At 42.5% G+C, this 21,271-nt stretch overlaps 2 protein-coding genes across 3 annotated transcripts; both read right to left on the bottom strand.

The window, feature by feature from the left end:
- Positions 1–278: 278 nt before the first annotated feature.
- On the bottom strand, positions 279–6,923 carry idua (alpha-L-iduronidase). Of its 2 annotated transcripts, XM_079270217.1 has the most exons (15): positions 6,681–6,923; positions 6,165–6,305; positions 5,572–5,654; positions 5,294–5,401; positions 4,794–4,889; positions 4,268–4,470; positions 3,813–3,992; positions 3,391–3,607; positions 2,995–3,204; positions 2,751–2,872; positions 2,012–2,137; positions 1,567–1,643; positions 1,342–1,442; positions 1,076–1,192; positions 279–399 (listed from the first exon to the last, which is right to left on the bottom strand). In XM_079270217.1, exons 1-14 carry the CDS (start codon positions 6,818–6,820, stop codon positions 1,092–1,094), a joined length of 1,905 nt encoding a protein of 634 aa, XP_079126343.1. In that variant the 5' UTR covers positions 6,821–6,923; the 3' UTR covers positions 279–399; positions 1,076–1,091. The 2 variants fall into 2 exon arrangements, with proteins under 2 accessions (XP_079126343.1, XP_079126342.1); XM_079270216.1 differs by lacking the exon at positions 279–399 and having other exon boundaries at positions 660–1,192.
- A 652-nt stretch (positions 6,924–7,575) lies between these two features.
- LOC306778193 (poly [ADP-ribose] polymerase tankyrase-1-like) lies at positions 7,576–20,912 on the bottom strand. Its single transcript, XM_079269627.1, has 28 exons — positions 20,432–20,912; positions 19,516–19,740; positions 19,240–19,335; positions 18,761–18,797; positions 18,425–18,500; positions 17,134–17,154; positions 15,451–15,545; positions 15,297–15,363; positions 14,863–15,049; positions 14,621–14,742; positions 14,297–14,388; positions 13,959–14,037; positions 13,674–13,845; positions 13,372–13,451; positions 12,899–13,044; positions 12,535–12,700; positions 12,143–12,362; positions 11,801–11,910; positions 11,461–11,649; positions 11,010–11,250; positions 10,774–10,856; positions 10,543–10,663; positions 10,253–10,350; positions 9,978–10,052; positions 9,664–9,769; positions 9,335–9,521; positions 9,087–9,243; positions 7,576–8,971 (listed from the first exon to the last, which is right to left on the bottom strand). The coding sequence occupies exons 1-28, from the start codon at positions 20,886–20,888 to the stop codon at positions 8,885–8,887; spliced, it is 3,792 nt and encodes a 1,263-aa protein (XP_079125753.1). The 5' UTR covers positions 20,889–20,912; the 3' UTR covers positions 7,576–8,884.
- Between the last annotated feature and the right edge of the window lie 359 nt (positions 20,913–21,271).

Consider the following 21,271-nt stretch of genomic DNA (forward strand, 5'->3'; position numbering starts at 1 on the left):
TCAATCTCATGTCTGTAAGTTAAATCAGCTACAATCACTCTTTTAAAGTGTTTAGTGACTCATCTAAACATTTAAAAAAGGAATAACTTCAATAGAATCATTCTATACACTGTAGCTTCTTGACATTCTAATAGAATGTCAAGAAGTTACATTCTAATACAATGTAACTTCTTCACATTCTATTAGAATGTAAAGAAGTTGCATTGTATTAGAATACAATGTAACTTCTTTACATTCTAATAGAATTGTCTTTTGGACCCACAACATCCTGATATCCTTTGAGGCCCCCCATGAAGGCTTCCAGGGGCCGAGGTTCGGCCAGCTGACCGTCTCCAGCCAGTGCTCCGAGGGCCACAGCAGACCTTGTTCTTGGGTCTATTACCTGAAAGGGCTTCCGCTCTGAGTAATCCGAGAGAGAGATGTGTGACAAATAGATAAACAAATGCACAGGAAACGAAAGTAGGAAGCCTTCAGTGTGTCACTTATTTTTATGATGCTTCAGTTCAATGTGTTGACAAATAATTTAGTCAATCCCTAAACTCCAATACTGGTGTCAGAATAATAGCCAGAATTGCCCTGTGTATATTTGTTTGCTTAGAATAATTAGTTGTCACATTTGTGTTTATATTTGAAGAGTCAACTGAATAAAACCTGCAGAGGAAACTTAATGCTTGTTTTATTTTTTTTTGCCTTTTGCTCATCCTCGCAACCTGCATGTTAAAGTGTCAACTTTCTACCTGGAGTTAATTTGTCCAAACCACACTGTTAGACAATCGGCACATTGCAGGCAATAGCTTACTCTGCTGAAAGGGCATGAGCTGGAGGAGACGCTCATTACCAAAGGTTCGATTTGACATTCTCTCGCTCTCTCTCTCTCTCTCTCACACACATACACACACACACACACAGTAAAGAAACTTGCTCTTGTCCTTGTAAAGAAAACTACTGTGTAAGTAATTCAGCTTGATCCTATCTAGTGCACAACCGCATACAAAACAGGACAAAAATATAGTAGAACAAATGTACATCATTTTACATTGTACAAAAGTATTTAGAAACATCATATCAATGCTACCAGACGTGCTCCTGGTCTAGTGCTCCCCTGTAAACCTCTCTGGCAGCGAGTACTGGCCAGGCCTTCCCCAGTAGTCCACAGCTCGGACTCTGTACAGACCGCCGACCTCCTGGTCCACTACAAAACACAACATGGTACATGGTCTGATTTCTATGGCTGGATGCCACAATGCCATACAGTTTGAAAGGTGAGGAAAAATTCTGTTTTGTTCGTCATTGCCATCATTTAACAATCCTTAATTAAAATAATTAAGTGGAAATTCTTACCAGGTGAATAAACGTAAGAAGTAAAAATGGTGTCTTGAGTATTAATTCTGTTGAATTCCTTGTCGTCTGTGGAGAACTCCACTTCAAATGTCTTCATGCATCTGCAAATACAAATGAGTTAAAATGCATAAATCAATGCTTACATACTCAATTTCCACATAGTCAGTTCTGGATAATACATTTTCTTGCAGGGACTTAAATAAAGTAATGATCACGTGCACCTACTTGGAATCAACACAGTGGTCTGACCAGACAATCAGCACTTGGCCTTTCGTGATCCTGATGAAGTGTAATCCGTTGATCTAATTAAAAGTCAAAAGCAGTTGAGAGTTCATCTCGTTTGTCAGCTCAGTCCCATCCCAATCCATCAGGCTTTCATCACAACACAAGCTTTGAGTTACTGTCATCATACTCAAATCATAAAATCACTTTCTCATTGCAACTGGAGAAAATCTCACTCGTCCTACTTGCATTGACACAGAAACACACGCTCAACTGTACAGACTGACAAACGCGGACACAGATCGCACTGGGTAGGATTCAAATGATGCGCCGTTGAAGATAAATAACATTTATGAAAAGCTCCGAGGTGGACTGTGAGGCACATGCAAACGAGGAAAACAATCACATTGAGTTTGACTTAACATTGTTCATGTGTGTTGGTACCGACCTGGTCTGGCTCTGCTTTGGGCTGGGCACAAACATGGACGAGGAGGACAGACGGCACAGACAGTTTGGCTTTCAGAGTCAGAGTATCCGCTGCAGGAACTTCCCAGGGTCCTTCGACGCGAGGGTCCTGACACAGTGACACATCGTTAGTGGGTCACAGCATGTGTAATAGCACTCTATTGAGAAGTAAAAGCCCAAATAGATCAAAGGAATCAGCTCTGCCTAAATGTTGACAGTGCTGGTGACAGCAAATAGATGTCAACACCAATTCAACAAGATTTTCACCCCTAAATATACCTCGTCTCAAAACAATGTGCAACTGGGATGTACAGTTCAGAAGCATTTCATCCACGCGAGACTCTGCATCTGCCCTTCTTATAACTAACAGGAAATATGAGAGATTGAGCACACCTGCCTTGTAATCTACCAAATGGTAAATTAAATTTACACATATATGATCTTTATGATATCAATGTATTTTAGGGAAAAACAAGACATTGTATTTACACTACTTAACACATGCACAGTGGTCACTGTATGAAGGGTGCGATGTAACATGGCAAATTGGGCCAATCATAATACTCGATGGGTAAGTTGGCTTTGTCACGATGGTAAAAACTAAAGTACCGTATGTTGAAAGTTGATTTAGATTTTTGATTTTAAACAATGATAAATAAACTGCAAACAAAAAACCTATCATAATGTCAATTTGTATGATATTGTTCAGCCCTCCTGTTTACCTGCACACTCCTGAGGCGTCTGAACTGTTCTGCTGTGGGGTAGTCGGGGCTGCCCATGCTCTGCCACAGCTGGTACGGGTTGGCTACGTTGTTGTCAATGTAATACGTGATGTACACAAGACCTGGACAGCAAACACAAAGATGACAGGCAGCCCTCTCTTGCAGAAATAAAATACCTTTTTAAAATACAACCGTAACTATAAACACCTTTTAATCTACCGCAACAGTATCTTGTTAAACCTACCCTTCTGCGCAGCCAATCCTTTCAGTGAAATGGTGACGTCATCGGTGTCAGTGGAGGTGCTGTTGTCGTCACTGTTGTAGATCAGCACCGCTGCCTGCCAGCTGTCTGAGCCTCCTGGTATTACAGGCTCGTGGCTGCTGGCGAGAACTCCCACCGTGCTGTTGCTGCTTCCTGCTGAGCTCAAAACCTGAGCCAGGATCTGGGTCTCTCCTGATTATACACAGGAGAGGAAACGGGGCTATTGAAATACGACTGGGGAAGATGAGACGGCAACATCATGGAGACCTGAGCTTTGCGTGTACAAGGGGCTGCTTCATAACTCAACCATACACTTCCACTGAGGCACATGTAAAACCCTGGAGATGTCACCCGTTTTAAAAGTAACGAGATCGTCACCTAGCAAAGCCAGCAGGCCCATGACAGTGAGGACGGGCTTCCTGATCAGCTGGACGTGAGGCGGCTCGGTGTTGTTGACCTGGAAGCGGGCAGTCAGCGTGCGCTGGGTGAAGGGGTGTGGGTGGTAGCTGAGGAAGGCGTTGTCGTTGCTGAGCAGGGTGTAGTTGATGGTGCTGTTCGGGTCAGCCAGCAGCAGATCCTGGTGCTGGTTTATTACCTGTTGCAGAGAGCAGGACAGAAGACTGGTTGCGTGAAATTTTATTTTATTTTAAATTAATTTCTCATTTGATTTGGCAAACAAATTGCAGCCATTCTCAAATTCGGAATTGGCTTCGGCCATAATTTGCTCTTCATTTCATTTCAACATGAATTTCCGTCTCTAGGTGATTTTCATGTTGCTGTCCTCCATCACTTCGCCTCACCTTCACCACCATCGCAGCGTAGGTTACATCGGCCCTCCACTCCTGAGGCCTGGACCAGCCCACCAGCGGATCGGCCTCATCATTGTAAACAGGGAGGCTGTGGAAGCGGGGGAAACGCTCCCGGATCTCCCCCACCGTCTGGATCTCCTGCTGGAGGATGGGCAAGGAGTAGCCTCCTCCCTGAGGAGCAGAAACAGAAAATTAGCTTCTAAAAATGATTCTAATTGCATTGGTTTTATAATTAAGTATGCTAATGGTTGCATTACTAAATACAGTTTTACATAACTCAGGCAACATGTATTTCAATAACATCACTATCGTTGTTTTTGTTCTCGAAAGTGAATATATCAACTAGATTGAGTCTCCTATGGTGAAAACAAATATCCTCACAGCAATGAATATGACAACACATTTAATATTTTTTTTAGATATGCTTTGAGTCCAGAAAAGTGAACCTTCTTGTGCAGGGCGATGTAGTCGATCCTGACCCCCGTCTCTCCAGTGAAGTAGTTGGTGCCGTTGTAGCAGTGCTGCAGCATGGCCCAGCAGTATGGGGAGTGTGGGGGAGAATGACAGGAGTCTCCTGGACCCCCAAACCTCAGGAGACTGCTGGCAGCGCGCAGACCCTCCGAACAGGCATCATAGTAGTTTAGAAACCCTAAAGAAAAGTGTGTTGTACATCAAACTGCAGGTAGACATCAGTCAATAAATGAAGTACGATCTTGTTTAATGTCAGTATCAGCCTAATATAAAGTAAGTGTCCAATCATGGATGTACGAGTTTCCAACACGCATTTATCAAACATTTTCAGATTAAGTAGTAGTAATATAAACAATATATCTATGAGAGAAAGTGAGAGCAAAATTGATTTGCAACACATTTGCATTTCCTTGTACCAATGGCTACATTGAGCAAAAACTTCCACTTAAAAAATAACTGACAAAACATAAAAATGTCATGTTGGATGAACAATGTGTTTACCTTGAATTGACACAGTGACATTATCAAAGTCATGGTTGTTGGGCTCATTCCATGTTTCAAAGTTCCACTGAGAGACACTTCCCAGACCATACTTATCTGGAATTAAACAAAACACGACATTAAATCACATTATGTAGGAAAGGATCATACAGTTCAGTTTAACTTCATTATAGTCTAATTATTGTTATGTTACATGAAACAAAAAGCATTTACACGTACGTTTAATTCATGTTTCTGTGAGGAAATTACAGCCAAGGCTGAACTTATCCAATAATGTAAACTATTTAACAATAACACCTCAACAATCAAAAACCTCCCAAGTAGGATGAAATAACTGGCAATAACCATTGTAAACATTTACTTAAACACTGCTTCTCAATTGCAATTATTGTATTTTTCCAAATCAGGTTTTCACTGACCATGATTACGTGGTGGAGAGCAAAAAACATAATATATAACAAAATAATATAACACAATAGTGACAAAACAATGGCACTCACCGATGTACCTTTTGGCTATCAGATAAACCAGATTTCTCCACTCGACCACTTGTGATTTGTCCTCAAAGTCAGTGAAATAGTTAGAGACGCTGCCCATCAGTTCAAAACCTGGCAACCAGATGTGCAGGAATTCATTTAAGTTCAGATTTCAACAGCCACATGTCACAAGTGCATAACATAACATCTATCCTGTAAGCACACATCTGGAAACCAGATGAGAACATTAAGACGGGTGTGATTTATTGAGGAAGAAGATGACTTTAAATGCGGTTCAATACCTGGTCGGAGTTCATTCATCCACAAGAGTTCTACGAGCTGGTCTAGTTTAGTGAAGTCGTACTGGGGTTGTCCTCCAATATCTCTGCAACAATAATAGAATTATGATGATAAGTTCATAGTAGATGCAAAAGTATACTTATGTACAATATATTATGTTGAACATTGTTGCTCCTGGATGGATCACAGCCAACCCAATTATGTTCAACACAGCTCCATGTCCTTGGTCATGGTGCCACAGCGCTTAAAAGAATAAACTTCATAATTCTCAAAATTCTGACCCTTTGCTTTTTTATCAACAGCATTTACTTGTACTTTTACTTTCAATACTTAAGTACATTTAATATCAGAAAATTACTTTTGATACTTAAGTACAATAAATATCAGATACTTTAAGACTTTTACTCTAGTAGTATTCTAATAGGTGACTTTTACTGGAGTCATTTTCCAGTAAGGTATCTTTACTGTTACTCAAGTATGGCTTTTGGGTACTTTATACACCACTGCTGATAATCATACGATATGTGATCTTCAAACTAGACAAATACATGATATTAAGTGGCATGTTTTCATTATCACTTGCTGGGTTACTTACTGTGCAGTAACCAACTCCAACATCCAGTGGATCCTGACCTGCTGGATCCCTCCGTGGGGGACTGAGCCCACATAGGCCAGGTTCAGCTGCTGGTCCGTGCTCAGGTCAAACTGGTGGGCCTGGGTGTGAGGGAGCGGGGGACTGTGGCACAAAGAAGAGCCTCCGATTTTAATTTGTGACGCACTGGTGACACAAAAAGGCTTCTTAAAGATTTACTTTAAAAAAAAAAGATTTATTCATCAGCTTGTTCATAGACTTAATATTAAAGTCTGGCCCAGTAAGAGTCAGCCTGACATGATTTAACTCTTGGAAATATAGAAAATGTTGTCTTTGCTTTAGATGTTTACTTGGTGCAACATTATTTAATATGTTTTCTTGATTACAGATCTTCTGGTAGATTCGGTATGAAAATAAAAACACGTTAATTTCTCCAAGACAACTAAAATGTCATCTTTCTCGCCACTTCTTGTCCATTACTGTGCGTTTCGCAAGAATGATCGTAAATAACAACCATACCAGAAACCAGTGCTCCTCCAGAACGGTTTGAGATCTCCCACTGGTCTCCCCACGTCCACTGCGATGACGTGTGAAGTTGCTGAATTTTCGCTGACGTTAAGAAGTAACATTAATAAGACAGAGAAAGTTTTCCAATGCATGTCTGCGACCGAGCATGACAACTTTGTGGGTCGCGCTTGTTTAATTGCTCATAAATGTGAAGTTAGTAACGAGGAGGCAACTTAACTCCAATATGGATTAACGTTACACGTTGTGCGTTATGTGAGTAAACAATAAAAGAGTCTTTTAACACGATCCACAAAACAAACGCGAGGAGGATGTCGTGGACAGCTGAGCACGATGACGTTTAATGCGTGCGACCCTGTTGGTGTCGGTTGTTGTAGTTTTGTTCACGCGATAGTGTTTTTGAAAAACAGACAGAATCGTTGACACCATTTTAAAATAAGCAATGACCCACTTGTGACAAAAGACGATATTTAGTATGATAAGGAAACTGACCACAACATTTGTTCAGATAGGTTTAAATAATGTAAATCTGGTATGGACACAGTTTGGGAAAGTAGTAGTCATTTTTTAAGATCAAGTGAAAAGTCAGTTTTATTAATGGTCAAAGTCTGGATTTTAGAAAACGCTAACATTTTAATTGTTATTAAATGTGTTTCCTATGAAATATTTACTTGTTTGTTCATTCAAACCAAATACTTGAGTATGCTCCTTGTAGTTCCTGAGATAGTCAGGCAGATGATTTTAGTTAATGGTCAAAAACGCCCTAGAAATGGGATTCGGTGATTTATTTTATTTCCAGTACACACATGCAAGGGGCTCCTATCTATATATTCCATATAAATACAAGTTGCACAGAACTATTAGGCTTACAGAAGTCATATGACGGGTGAAAGCATTCGCGTGGAGACTTGAGGAGCCAGTCTCCATTCGTTTCACTGCACTTTCATGTAGTATAAAAGGAAGAAAGATCTGTTGTGGACACAAAACGGTTGAACAGGTAGCTGTTAATGGGACATTTATTAAAAAAAAGTTGGGAGAATCAAGAAGGCATGAAAGGAAAATTCAAATGTCATTTACAGTTGAACTCAAAGATACTGTCAAACAGCAACAGTTATACACAACCATTTACACAACCTGTACAAATATGTTTTCCCCAAAAAAATTTCATTCAAAATAACTTAAATAGGCTTCTATGTAAAAGTGCAAATCCTTAGGCTGGGATGTCTGAGTAACACCATGGCGACTGAAAGGGTGTTTGTTGAGTCCACACTGTCGGGTGATAACTTGGATCACAAGCACATTTCAAAACTGTACGTTTACTGACTCTACTGTCCTGAAGCATATGTATACTGCTTTTAATTTACAACATCCAAGCCTTTAGTATACAATTGTGTAATCATGATGCCTTACATTGCATTCCAGCTTCGATACTGAGCACACTTCTTCTCTCGTACAAATCAGGATTGTAATGACAATAAAATAGTCTCCAATCATGTGATTTGTCAGAGAGCCCTTTCTCTATCCTGCATGTCCAGCCCTGAATAAAACCACTAAAAACAATTCAGTTCAGCATTTGTAGCGTTCTTGGGGTGACAGTTCGGAAAGTCAGCATCACAGCATGGCAACAATACACTGTTAGCTGTTTGTAGTGTTCTAAGTTAGCATTAAAATCACAGTTACCAGAGGCCATTCTATACAGGATGAACCCAGATGCGGTGGGGCAGTAGTAGTCCACAGGTTTCAGGCTTTGATAATGAGACAGAGTGTGTGTGTGTGTGTGTGTATATATATATATATATATAGAGATAGAGGTGAGGGGTTGTGAATCTGCACAGTCACAAGGCATGAGACGACAAAGAGTGACGAAATGTTAATGCCGATACCTCACAGACTCTACAAGCATCCTCCTGATTGATAAGGAGGGGATGGGGAGAGACTTAACCCACGCACGCTTTTGGGCCTTACATGCTTCTGTATTAAACATGCAGCCGATGCAAAAAAACCAACAACAAAAGGGTGTCATCGCCACGTGTAGGAGAGCATTATACAGCATATCTGCTCATTAAGCACTGGTCACCATGGGTTCTACTGGACAGGAGACTGGAAATGTGTTTGGTGAATAAAAATGTTTAGGCATTTGCAATACAAAGGAGAAAATAACAAGTATCGTGTGTGTGTGTGTGAGAGAGGTAAAGTGACTATGACTTCTGCTCAGTTCCTGCAGCAGACTGGGCTGCGCTCTCTGGTTTAAGGATCTGGTAGGTGATGAGGTACTCTGGGAAGGCCTGAAGGAAAAATATAGCAAGAAATAAGATTAAACAGCAGATGTTTAATGTGTTTTTGCTAACGTTAAAGGATAAATAGTATTTGGGGAAAGACACTGGTGGTGTCTGGGTTTACCTGCTCTCCCCTGTAGATGACGTACTCGGCGTAGGCCAGGCCATTAACACTGGGCCGCCCGATCACCGAGTGGTGTCCTGGCGGGGCGTGGGCCATCTTCATGGCACTGAACTGTAGGAAGGACTTCCCCAGGGTCACTCGGCAGAACAGCATCTGCCTGATAGGGCAAGGTGAGAGGAGACAGGTCAGACACAAGTGAAAACGCAGTTAAACTTGTGTAGTCAACGTTCATCTCAAGTCGAAGTTACCTGTGGCACAGGTAGCAGGATCGGTCTTTGTGAGTCGGGCAGCCTGTGCCTCCACCGATGCCGTAGACGTACTGATTGCTCTTTGAGGAGTTCTCTGCAAAGTAGATCCCCGCGCCAAACATCCCTCCGATGTAAGCGTGACGCTCATCAAAGCCTTTGTGGATGATGGCGTTGATGAACGGGGAACCTGAAGAAAGATGTCAGTGTCAGAGTGACATTATAAATAGTAATTGACATGCAATGCTTTACATAACTACAAGTAAATGACTGAAAACTAAAGTTCGTAGTGCCTGCTGCTGGCACACAAAGCAAACAGATGGTGTGATTACCGTGAAACAACATCCGCTCATTGTGATGGTTGTGGTTCTCATCCGCAATCTCCTTCTGCCGGTGGGTGTAACGTTCCCTCAGCTTCTTATTTACCACCTTCTGAATCTGTGGGGCACAACATGAAACATATCGAACAAGATGTTGGGCGGCACGTCTGCTTCACACCGAGAATTTAATGTCGACTCACCTCCATCACTTCAGATCGCTGTTATTAGTTTTTATTAATACCATCTATCAAAGAGATGGTTCCTATAAAAGCTGTTCAGTGTTCTGTGAGTTATTAAAACAGTACAGAGGGATTCCCGGTTCTGACCTTGATGATGTTGTATTTGCTGAACACACCGCCAGCGTTGCCTCCGTCTCTGTGCTCTCGGATGGTGCTCTGTAACTGAGGGGCACACATCAAAAACACCATCATTTCATTCACAGGAAAATGATACAGTGGCATATGATCCAATTATTAAAATGCCTTTACATAGGAGTTCTATGCACTGTACAAAAATCAGAGCAAAACAGAATTTGTATTACAAAATGGCCATAGCAGTTTTAAAAAGGACACCATAAACAAAGACAGTGAACTGGACAAACCTCCTCCTCCACAGACTGGTACTCCTTGTCGTCTGGAGCGAGGTCTATCAGGATGGTGCCCTGGTTGGCACAATGGAACGCCAGGTAGGGGTTGCCACCTGAAAAACAACCACACAGTTAATCACTGGCTATTAAAACTGTTGTGCCGCCTTTTTTCCTGACTTTCTTTTGGGGTTTGAAAACGTCAGATTTTGGTGACTACTTGTTAATAAACAAACTGTTGCAGACATCACAGCAGGTTACCATTCCTAGGTGATTCCTCACAGAAAAACAAAAAGATGACTCCTTACCTTGCTGGCCGCCAAGAAGCCTCTCAACACCCTTGATGAGCTTATGTCGGTGGCCATAGGCGTTGATTCCAATCTCCTTCAGCTCCTCGTGACCCATGTCAGCCAGCACATCCAGAGTGATCTGCAAGAAGGAAAAAATACAAGTTGAGAAGTTTATACGAGTAAAACAAACTTGTGCAATGCATGAATGTGTTAGCTTTAAGAGTATTAAGTATTTCTGCGATGACTGACCTGCTCCCTCTCAAAGATGTCCCTCAGGTGCTCAAGGCCCAGGCTCTTCATGAATTGACTTATATTCATGTCCAGCATGGCTACTACGGAAAACAGGGCGTTGCAGCTCAATGAAAAATAGTTCAATGTCAAACAGGGTATAATATTTTAGTTGTAAAAAAACCCACAATTTGTGCATGTCCAGATTTTTCTGTGTAAACGAACCAGTATTCAAATTAAAGATGCAATTAACTTACTCTCCCCTTCCTTGCGGTCGGTGCCTGTGGCTCCATCTGCCACTCCGGAGGACCCGGAGGCGGTGGCCAGCTCAGCGAGCGGTCCGGCCAGGTTGTCTATGCTGCTGGCGGCCGACAGACAGGATGGTGTGGAGACCGGGGAAATGACTGAGGCGCTGACCACTGTGGCCTGGGGCTTAAAGCAGCTGGGCAGGGCGTCTGGTGGCATGGCGTCCATCAGCAAGGCCCGGATATCATCAGCCTGCAAGGATGGCAAAGACAAAAAAGTTGAAAGGATTTACATTTGTTTACTGTACATTCTGTCCCCCATCTCATACCAGTAAAGTGATCAGTTTGTGGCCCTCTATGAAAAACAAGAAGCAGACCATAGAGAACTTATCTCAGGCTGAAAAACTAATTTAACAGTAATTCCTAAACTGTCAAGGTCTGCCTGTTTCACAGAAGCCGTTACCGTGGCCAGGTCCAAGGCAGTCTGGCCCTCTTGGTTCTTCATGGTGGGGTCGGCTCCATGAGCCAGCAGCAGCGCACAGAGCTGTGTACGACCCTTCTGTGCAGCCTCATGAAGGGGCGTGAAAGCCCATTTGTCTGTAGCATTCACACACGTATTGTACTTGATCAGTAAGGCTGCGATGTCCACATGCTGTGAGGAAGAGAGGCAACAGAGTAAGTCAGTCCACCAGCACAATAAATATTTTTCTATAAAAATGTAGTTTTTTAATGTGTAAAGCAAACTCCACGGAGTCTGTATTTGATTTAAGTCATGCGTTTGTGTTTATTTTGTTGAAACTGACCCCATAAGAAGCAGCATTATGAAGAGGGATGAGGCCTCCTTTGTCCTGGGCGTTGACATCAGCTCCATGCTCCAGCAGATACTCTGCCACTTCAAGGTTGTTGTACCCAGCTGAGGAGAAGGAACATGAATCAGTTCAGCATGAGAGTGTACAGTCTGCATAAGACCAGCAGATAGAAAAAACAAAAGGTAGCCAGACAAAACAAAAGCACATACAGCATCAGAGACAGTGGTCAAGACAAAATACATACCAATCTTACATCCTCCCTGTGAATGCCACATCAGGAGTGTTTGTTTGTACCTGTATTCGGTAAATATCAGACAAAACCAGAAAGATGTTTACCTGCCAGGTGGAGTGGTGTGGAGTTGCGCCCCTGTGTGTCTCTGCAGTTGATATTCTCTGGGGAGCAAAGTTTCTGGACTCTGGCCAGGCATCCCTTCTTGGCAGCGTCCAGCAGAGCAGCATCCCCCCTCAGGAGGTCCTGGATGTCTGTGTCTCCATCTTTCACCATGTCCAGCGGCATGTTGCCGTCACGGTTCTTCTTGGATGGGTCGGCTCCGTGCTGAACAAAGAGTTTTGAGGTTTTTTTTTATACACACATTGTTATACATGTTTGCTTTATATGAGACAGTGGCTTCATAGGTCAAAGTGATCATCATCATAACAATAACTAACAAAGGACACAAGTAAATGTAAGACAATACTTGTGAACATTGACAATAATGGATCCTCACTTTGAGCAGCAGTTTGCAGATCTCATATTTGCCTTTGGCTGCAGCCTCGTGAAGCGGGGTGAATTTCCACAAGTCGGCCACATTGACTGAAGCTCCATGTCTGACCAGCAGCTCCGCTACTTCATAGTGACCGTAGGAGCATGCGTTGTGGAGGGGAACCAGACCGCTGGGGGAGGAAATACAGAAGTGAAAATCAGAAGAACTTTGGATTCGTGTCTGCTAAACGCATCATAACAGTACTGACAAATGCGGCTTTGCAGAAGAGAAAAAAAAAAAGCATTGTCAGCTCAAAAAATCGAAACATAATTGATTCAGTGATTCCATTTAGATAAAAGCTACAGATGAGTAAGATGGCAGAGCTCACCCCTTGTCTTTGGCATGAACATCAGCTCCATGGTGCAGCAGGTATTCAACCACAGCCACTCGGTTGTAACCAGCTGCAAAGTGGAGAGGAGTAGAGTGGCGGCCCTCCAAGTCCCGGCAGTTTACATTCTGAGGGGTGCAAAGTTGCTGCAACACACAAAGACAATATGATAATTAGGAACTCAACAGGGGGGTATAATAACAGGTTTACAAGACAATTAAAATGGGGCAGTCACAGACATTTCTTAACCACTTCTGCTAGCGAGGGTGTGAAATTTCAGTGCTACAAATTCTTCAAGAAACTAAAAAGCAGCTTCAATGTACAATCATGATTATATTACAATAACGGATGGCAAAATTGGCAAGTGAGCGTCATCAAATAAATTTTTTAAAAATATAAAAAAGGGTATGTTGTCTAAAAACCAAGCTGTAGTCACTGTTAGTACAACACTACAGAAGAAACAGTGAACTTACTTGTACTGTGTCCTGATCTCCTGCTTTGGCTGCCTCCAGAAATCTGTAGTCCACATCAGAGTTACGTGTGGGGACATTTTCTGTAAAAAAACAGAAAAGACATTCAATACAAAAGGATCTAAAGGATCATCCTATTAAACAGCCCGAGCACTGAAATTCACACAAAAGATTTGCAAACTTCAGATGACAAAATCTGCCTTTCCATTAAGTATTGCTGGAGAGCATTTTCATTCTCAAACTCTAAATATCAAACCTGAAAGCAAACAACGTGAAAGAGTCAAAAGCGTGGTGGGTGTGATTACCATTAAGAATCTGTTGTACAGCCTCATTGCCCATCTGGGCAGCAGTGAAGCCCTGCAGAGACACGATGGAGGGGTCGGCCCCGTAGCTCAGCAGCAGCTTGCAGGTCTGGATGTGACCAGCCAGCGCAGCTCTATGAAGAGCCGTCTGACCCAGTGTGTCCACAGCGTTTACCTGGAGTCAGAGGAGGCGACGTTAAGGGTCAGCAACTCACACTTTTAATCCTTTCACATTATCTAATATCACTTTCTGGCAGAAGATACATTTGAAAAACAAAACAAACGGACCTTTGCTCCGTGTTTCTGCAGCACCTCCAGGATATCGTTGTGAGCTCTCTCAGCAGCAACATGCAATGGAGTCATGAAGCTTAAAGACACAACGGGCAAAAGTTATCACTTTCTTTCTGTTGTTACAGACAACATTTCTTTTTAGCAGTTATTGTACATCAACATGCAGTTAACCAGTTAAGATGTTTACTTATTCTAAGTTTTTCTGTGTGGAAGACATCACCTTTACAAATAAGCTCACAAGTTACAAAAATCATGATTTCCTTATAAATTGTAGTTTTTTTTTTTTTTAGTTGTACATCGATGTTAAATGTTAAAACAAAATGTTGTGGACTTACTCTTTGTTCTTCTCGTTAATGTTGGCGCCTTTACGCAGCAACAACTCAGTCACCTGCTTCCTCTTGGGGTGGGGGGACGCCACAGCACAGTGCTAAAAATACACATCAACATTAGATTCGTGTTGCGCAATCTTCTGCCGAACCACGACAAATGATTTTAGTAGATGCCAGTTTGCTAAAACAATAGCCAATAACATACAACTAACTGTCTGTACATCCTTATCAATCCTACGGAGCATTGCTGGCAAGATCAATTTTTATTACCCAGGGAATTTTTTTTAACATCAACAGAATTAGTAAACAATGAGGAAGCTTGGTTCTGACCAGAGCGGTCTCGTTGGTCTGAGGATGTTTGAAGCTGATGATCTCCAGAGCCAGCGTCTTCTTCACTTTGGCCATGTCGGCCTCTCTGGCTGCCTGGAGCAGCGAGTGACCTTTGAATTCATCTACATGAACGAGAAAGACGAGTCAATGGAAAATTACATTTTTGAAAGGAACTGAACACATGCATATGCACACACACACACACACACGCACACGTCTGCTGAGTGACAGAGCGAACTCACAGGTGAGCCTTTCTTTAAGTTCTGGAGTGGGGGCCATGTCCACGGCGCTCTTGCTGTGACAGTTGAGCAGGGTGGGGTCGGCCCCGTGGCTCAGCAGCAGGGAACAAACCTCCACTCGGTTCTTGGACGCTGCCTCGTGGAGAGGAGTGAACTGCCACAGGTCCATGGCGTTCACACAGGCTCCATGCTGCCGGGACAAAAGCACATCAGATCACAGAATGTGTACAGGATTTCTGCTCAGTATCTGAATTTATCTTTAAAAAACAAAATTGACTTGAGGGAGTGCTAAATTACTGGAAATACGGCCAGAGAAGTTTAAAAAGCAAAGAGAAACAGTAGATTTGCAAAAAAAATGTATCCTGAGGCCAAATTTTCTCTTTGTTGGAAAACATTCCTTCAGTCAATTTAATACTGAAACCTTTCGTGAGTCTTACTTTAAGCAGAAGCTCAGTAACCTCAAAGTGGCCATAAGAGCAGGCGTTGTGAAGTGGAACCAGGCCTCTGCAGGGACACAATTCACAGGTTATTGACATGAATAACTCGATGACTAATTTAGTTTCTGTGCGTTTTTCTGAAAAAGTGTTTCACCCTTTGTCCTTGGCGTGAACATCGGCTCCATGCTGCAGAAGGAGCTGGACGATGCGGACCCGGTTGTAGCCGGCAGCCAGGTGGAGGGGTGTAGACTGTAAGAGAGGACGGCTTGTTAGCACACGCAGAACGCCAGCTGGTTCAGTGTGTGCTGCCTTCGATGGCCACAGGAGCAAGCGGCTGATTAGGGCCAGAAGCATTGTGCTACGGCAGGCTATGCTCGGTGAGTTGCAGATGAATGGCAGGTATGACGAGGCAAAGTCAATGGAGCTTGTGGGCAAATCTAGCGACAAGATTTATTTTGCTGTCGATACCGTGTCTGACCCGAGTGAGCGACAACAAGCAACTTCGACCTCGTTACTCATCTACCCCCGACTGCTATTTGACAATGTCAGCAAAATAAAATCTTAAGAGCTGATAATTAAGCTTTACGAGGTTAGACGACAAGAAAGAATTACTAGTGCAACTGTTAGACTATTCAATTCAAAATGACTGCGTAGGAATTACGGTTGGGTGATGATAGCTGGATTACCGTGTCCTCTCTTTGTTATCAAGAATATTGGGCATTCAGGTTGTCATGCAGCCAAATAGAAAACATGACTTCTTTGAGTTTTAGTTTCATGATATTAAATTAATTATAAGTGTTTTTACTTGTTATATAAATGCTGAGACCTGCCATAAAGACACTAAGGGAATTCAATATTGGATTCAGAATTTGATAAAAAGCCATCAAATCCCAACCGTAATAGGATGCAAAGAAGCTAAAATAAGCAGGCCGAGTGTTTGAGAAAGCATCTCTGCAAGCTAATAGAGGATCAAATCAAATGGCTGTTTTTTTTTCAGCCAAGGAAAATAAACATCAGTCTAAGAAAAGCTGCATATCCAACTTCAGTGGCATTTGTTCTCTACTCAAAAAAAAAAAAAAAAAAAAAAAAAAAAAAAAAAAAAAAAACTAGCTCAGGTCAAGCTTACAATCAAAAAGGAGAGACATCATTCCTTTCAATTTCCATGCAGTGGTGTTAATATAAATCCCAAGAAGCCAACTGTTAGATCTCAAGGTGCAGTGGTAAACATAGACGGATGACAGAGTCGAATCACGGAGGCATCATTCAGTGTGGGATGACACGACGAGCAATCAAAAGTCATTACCATGGAGGGTAGCATAGCACGAGAATGATAGGCGACAAATGTAGTCCATTCATTACAGCACAACAACTGTTCCAACAGGGAACGTGAAGTAGACACAAGTGTTACAAAAAGCAGAGGAGCAGGCCTTCAGGCATGCATGAGTGATCATCAAAAATACATGAATGAAAAAAACAAAAGCCAAATCAGACACTGGCTGAAGAGCAAGTGATTGAAATTCAGAGAAATGCAGGTGAGTGTGCAAGGACAGGACAGACGCTGAAGAAAGCAGGCAGTCGACGTTGTGAGCTCCTCTCAAAATCCCAAAAGATGAATTGTCACCATGACACCAACCCAAGTCACTCACTCCCTCAACCACACACACACACACACACATCAGGGTGAAGATACATGGAGTGACCCGAACACCCAGGTCCATGATGAGCAATTAACAAGTGACAGCCAGCTTACTGGTCAAATAAAAACAATGGATTAAAAAAAAGTAACAAAAAACACAACAGTGCATCAATCAAGTGGCCGTTATCAAGGTCAACTTACCAGCATTTTTTGGGATGTTGACTGATCGACAAATGTTGCCAGAGTCACACGGAAAACAAAAACGAAACAAAAATTACAAAATGACAGTATCTTTTTCACAGCAATTCTTTTCTTCCTTCTTTAAGTCAATGAAACACAAGCGCTAGTTAGGAATCACTGGTTGATCCGTCAAACATGGTTTGAGATTAAATGTGACACCTGGCCATAGAGGGTTGCTGGCTGACGGGTAAGTCTGACTTCTCCTCTTCCGTTTTCTCCGTTAGGACTGGTTATTGGTGCCCGCTGGTTAAATCCAAGGCCCAAATCTACACTGACAAGACTGGCTCGGATCATGCAAACTTTAAATAGTCTGCAAAGGAGACAGGGAAGGACTCATACATGTACTGCTGTTGGAAAAAAATGTGGTTAGGAATGTATGAAATAGGCAAGTGCTGATATACTGTTGTTATGATACAGTAGTTATTGATTGTGCTTTTTGTGACTCATTTACAAAAATAAGACAACAATTTTTGCCAAATGTGTCCTATAAAGTGCATCTTTGTAGCATTATCCCGCTAGTCCACAAAAAACAAAAACACTAAATGAATGTACAAAATACCACATGATGATCTAAACACTGCTTTCGCAAGTTCCATAAACCCACCATCCAATAACATGGATTCAGAAGAAACACTAGAAGTTACACAGAAATAAACAGACATAGATTTCAAGATCACAACTACCTATGCTCCAGCCTCTGGCATGGAATAAAGACTATCGGGCTGAAGAGCCAATATTACTGCCATGACACCTGGTCCAAACAACGAAGACAAAGTACTAAAACTAAACTGTAAATCAAGAGGAATGGTTTGTCTATGTCAGTTACAGACAATGAATACAGAATGAACTAGCCTAACTATCTGGTTGTATTGTTCTACGGGGAAAGTTATGTCATAACAGAAGCAAGTGGATTCCACTGATGGTCTGATGAGTCACATATGCTGAATTAAAGAAAATAATATCGACAATGGTTATGTTGCAAAGTGGTTTGTCCAAGGTAAGGTGGTCCCCATTAACACCCACAATGACTTAAATCCTCTTTGTATTTGCACCACACAAACTAATCCAGCCCCCATCTGACTGTTACGGTAATTCCTTTACTCAAACACTAGGACTCAGAAACCGGCTCCCTATTTTTATGAAGAACTTTAAAAATACACTACAACAAGCCTGCACAACATGCTGTGTAGAAGGTGTTGTGGCAGATATCCGTCTGGTGTGTGACATGGTGCAGTACTAGTGGCTCATTTACCTTGCGGCCATCGCTTGCATGACAGTTGACATTTAACGGAGTCAGCAGTGCCATCAGCTTTTCTTCATTTCCACTCCTGTTATCACATGGTTGAAAAGACTGGAGTCATTAAATAGTTCCCATCAAATCACAATCTCCTGTGCTCATTAGGGAGATTTCATGATCTTAAAAGTAATGACACTATAATGACTACTGTTTGAGCTGGTCAGAGTAGTACATCATGTGTATATTTATATGTGTATATTGCTGCAATGAGCAGAAAACTATGTCGCCGTTTGACTCTGGCCAACAGGATGTGTGTGTGTGTGTGTACTGACCAGTCAGCATGATACTCACCTTGCTGCTTCTAGAAGTTCATCCTTCTTGTATTCACCTGGGTGAAGGAAAACACTAATATTAGAGAAAGGAATGTCATTTTACCAGTTTTTAATATTTTGTTCAGGTGGAGTAATGTCGGTAAGGGTTAAATGCAATATAGGCTGTTGACAAAGTACCTTATTGCATTTACATGCCTCTGCTCCACCAAGATACTCCCAAATCAAATAATAAGAGGAGCAATGGGTTAGGTAACCAGCTGCTGGTCATGATTATCGTCCAACGTTATTACAATTATGCAGAATTATGTGTACCGTATCTTTTTGAAATGCAGTCTATCGGTTCCTTGCATTTTAGACTCCTGGTTGCACTTAAAGGTTATCTGCCAAGTGCCAACTGAAGCTTTACTTCATCCCGTTTTCATATGTCACTTGCTGTAAAAGTGAGGGTTACATTTACAAACTGTAAACGTGAGAGATAAGCAGCCGAGAGGCACTGACCAGTGAGAACAGCCTTGGCTGAAGGGTCGGCCAGATCCAAAGCAGATTTTCCATCAGTGTTGCGGATGTTTGGATCAGCTCCGTGTTGGAGTAACACTGAGTGAGAGAGGTGCAAATAAAGACAAGACTTTAATTTTCACGTCAAATCATTCCCATATTGTCTCACCCAGTACGACAATCATGTTTCAAAAACAGCCAAGTATGTTACAGCAAAGATGTTGTTGGTAGACAACACAAAACAAACTGTGTTTGAACACAATTGACAGGGATCCTTACCAATGCAAACATCAATCTTTCCCTTGATGGCAGCCTCGTGTAACGGAGTGTAGTTCCAGTTATCTCGAGCGTTGGGGTCTGCGCCCTGACACAAGAGGAGGCTGACGACTTCTGCGTGGCCGAAAGAGCAGGCGTTATGCAGGGGGATGAGTCCTCCATCATCCCTGGCATGAACGTTAGCCCCCGTCTGCAAGAGGTGCTCCACCACATCTTTTCTGCCAAAACCTTAAAGAGGATTAAAATGCATTTCAATTCAGCTTTTCCCTCAATATATTTGGTCGAGAGTGATGCACGGGCACCATAAGTAGCCTGGCTAGTCCATATATAATTGCTGACAATTATTGTAGGATTAAACTGAAAATCACAACGAAAATAAATATCTAATACTAAATTCTGACATGTGACTCTTATTGATACAAGGCAACATCAGTTTAGGATATAGACTCTTGGATATGACAGCAGTGTTATTGCATCAATGTTGCCCAAAACATGGTCTTAAGATAACGGCATACATCTATCTAACGTAGACTCGCGCTGTGTTGCATTGCGTGATACAAATGTAAGTTATTTGAAATAGCGTTTCTTTAAAATGTGATTTAGCTTAGTTAGATGACGTCTTGAGGTTCCTAGTGTTGTCTTATCTGGGATTAGCTAAAAATGATGACGGTCTGTTTGTTTACCAAATTGGATTGAGGACCGTCAACATTAGCTGGTTAGCACCACTAGGCTGTTCATTCAGACGTGACACACTGCAGCTTATTTTAACGGTATCATCGGGGCAAATCACACACAAAAAACACAAGATAAACAGCAAAAACATCGGTCAAAACACACCAACACCAGCTAGCTAACGGTAGCTAACAGTTAGCTAATGTTGCAAATACATTACTGCGTCGTTAGCTTAGCTCATCGTTACCCGCAGCGAAGTGAAGCGGAGTCGATTTTCGGCCAGCCATGTCCTTCGCGTTTACGTTCACCGAGTCGACAAGTCTCTTGACTCTGGATACATCCCCGTTACGACAGGCCTCGAACAAATCCCTGAACGCACCGCCGATGCCGCTGCTCCCATCAGCGGGACTGGCCGCTCCTGAACCGGGGCTCGAGACGCTGCTGCTGCCACCGCCGCCGTTGGAGGCTGTGGTGGTGAAGCTGGCGCTGCTCGCTAGGACCGGGGCGGGTGAGTCTGGGGAGGCCACGGCCCCCTCGATCGCTCCGCTGCATTCCCTCTCACTCTCCGGGGGTACAGGGGCCGAGGTCAGCAGAGACATCGGCGGAGATGCCGGAGGAGCGCCCGAAATAGAGCCGTTTCTCGGCGGAGACGGCAAGGTACTTTGCTGTTGTTGCTGCTGCGAGGAACGACGAGACACCGCCATTACAGCAGCTCTCAGACGACAATAAAAAGCTGCTCCTCCTTTCCGGTGAAAGTGGTCGTGTTTCCTGTCAGCTGTTGGCTGGCCGTGGCTGTGGAGAAACACTCGATTTACCTTATACTAGTTTATATACACAACCATTTGGATCTCAGAGATCCATATGACATACAGCTAAGTTTATCACGTCACTGTAAGCAAATCACGATCACAGCTAAGATTAAAAAACAATAATACTGATCAGCCAGTTGGTGGCAGTATGAAACCCCCTTTCGCAGTTCGGGCCCAAATGTTTACCTCGCTGTTGCCCAAAGAATAACAAAAAAAAGACAATGGCATCTGAGCCTTGCTTGTGTTGCTACTACACATGATTATTTAATAATATTACA

This window comes from Melanostigma gelatinosum (assembly GCF_949748355.1).
Source record: "Melanostigma gelatinosum genome assembly, chromosome: 6".
Classification (NCBI taxonomy): Eukaryota; Metazoa; Chordata; class Actinopteri; order Perciformes; family Zoarcidae; genus Melanostigma; species Melanostigma gelatinosum.

Coding starts and splice junctions, on each gene's coding strand:
- idua (XM_079270217.1), bottom strand. CDS start 6,820: ATGCATTGGAAAACTTTCTCTGTCTTATTAATGTTACTTCTTAACGTC. Junction 2,138..2,750: donor GACGCCTCAGGAGTGTGCAG/GTAAACAGGAGG, acceptor TCACTGTGTCAG/GACCCTCGCGTCGAAGGACC. Junction 1,443..1,566: donor GACCACTGTGTTGATTCCAA/GTAGGTGCACGT, acceptor TTGTATTTGCAG/ATGCATGAAGACATTTGAAG.
- LOC306778193 (XM_079269627.1), bottom strand. CDS start 20,888: ATGGCGGTGTCTCGTCGTTCCTCGCAGCAGCAACAACAGCAAAGTACC. Junction 18,798..19,239: donor AGCCAAGGCTGTTCTCACTG/GTCAGTGCCTCT, acceptor TCCTTCACCCAG/GTGAATACAAGAAGGATGAA. Junction 10,857..11,009: donor CGACCGCAAGGAAGGGGAGA/GTAAGTTAATTG, acceptor TGTTTTCCGTAG/TAGCCATGCTGGACATGAAT.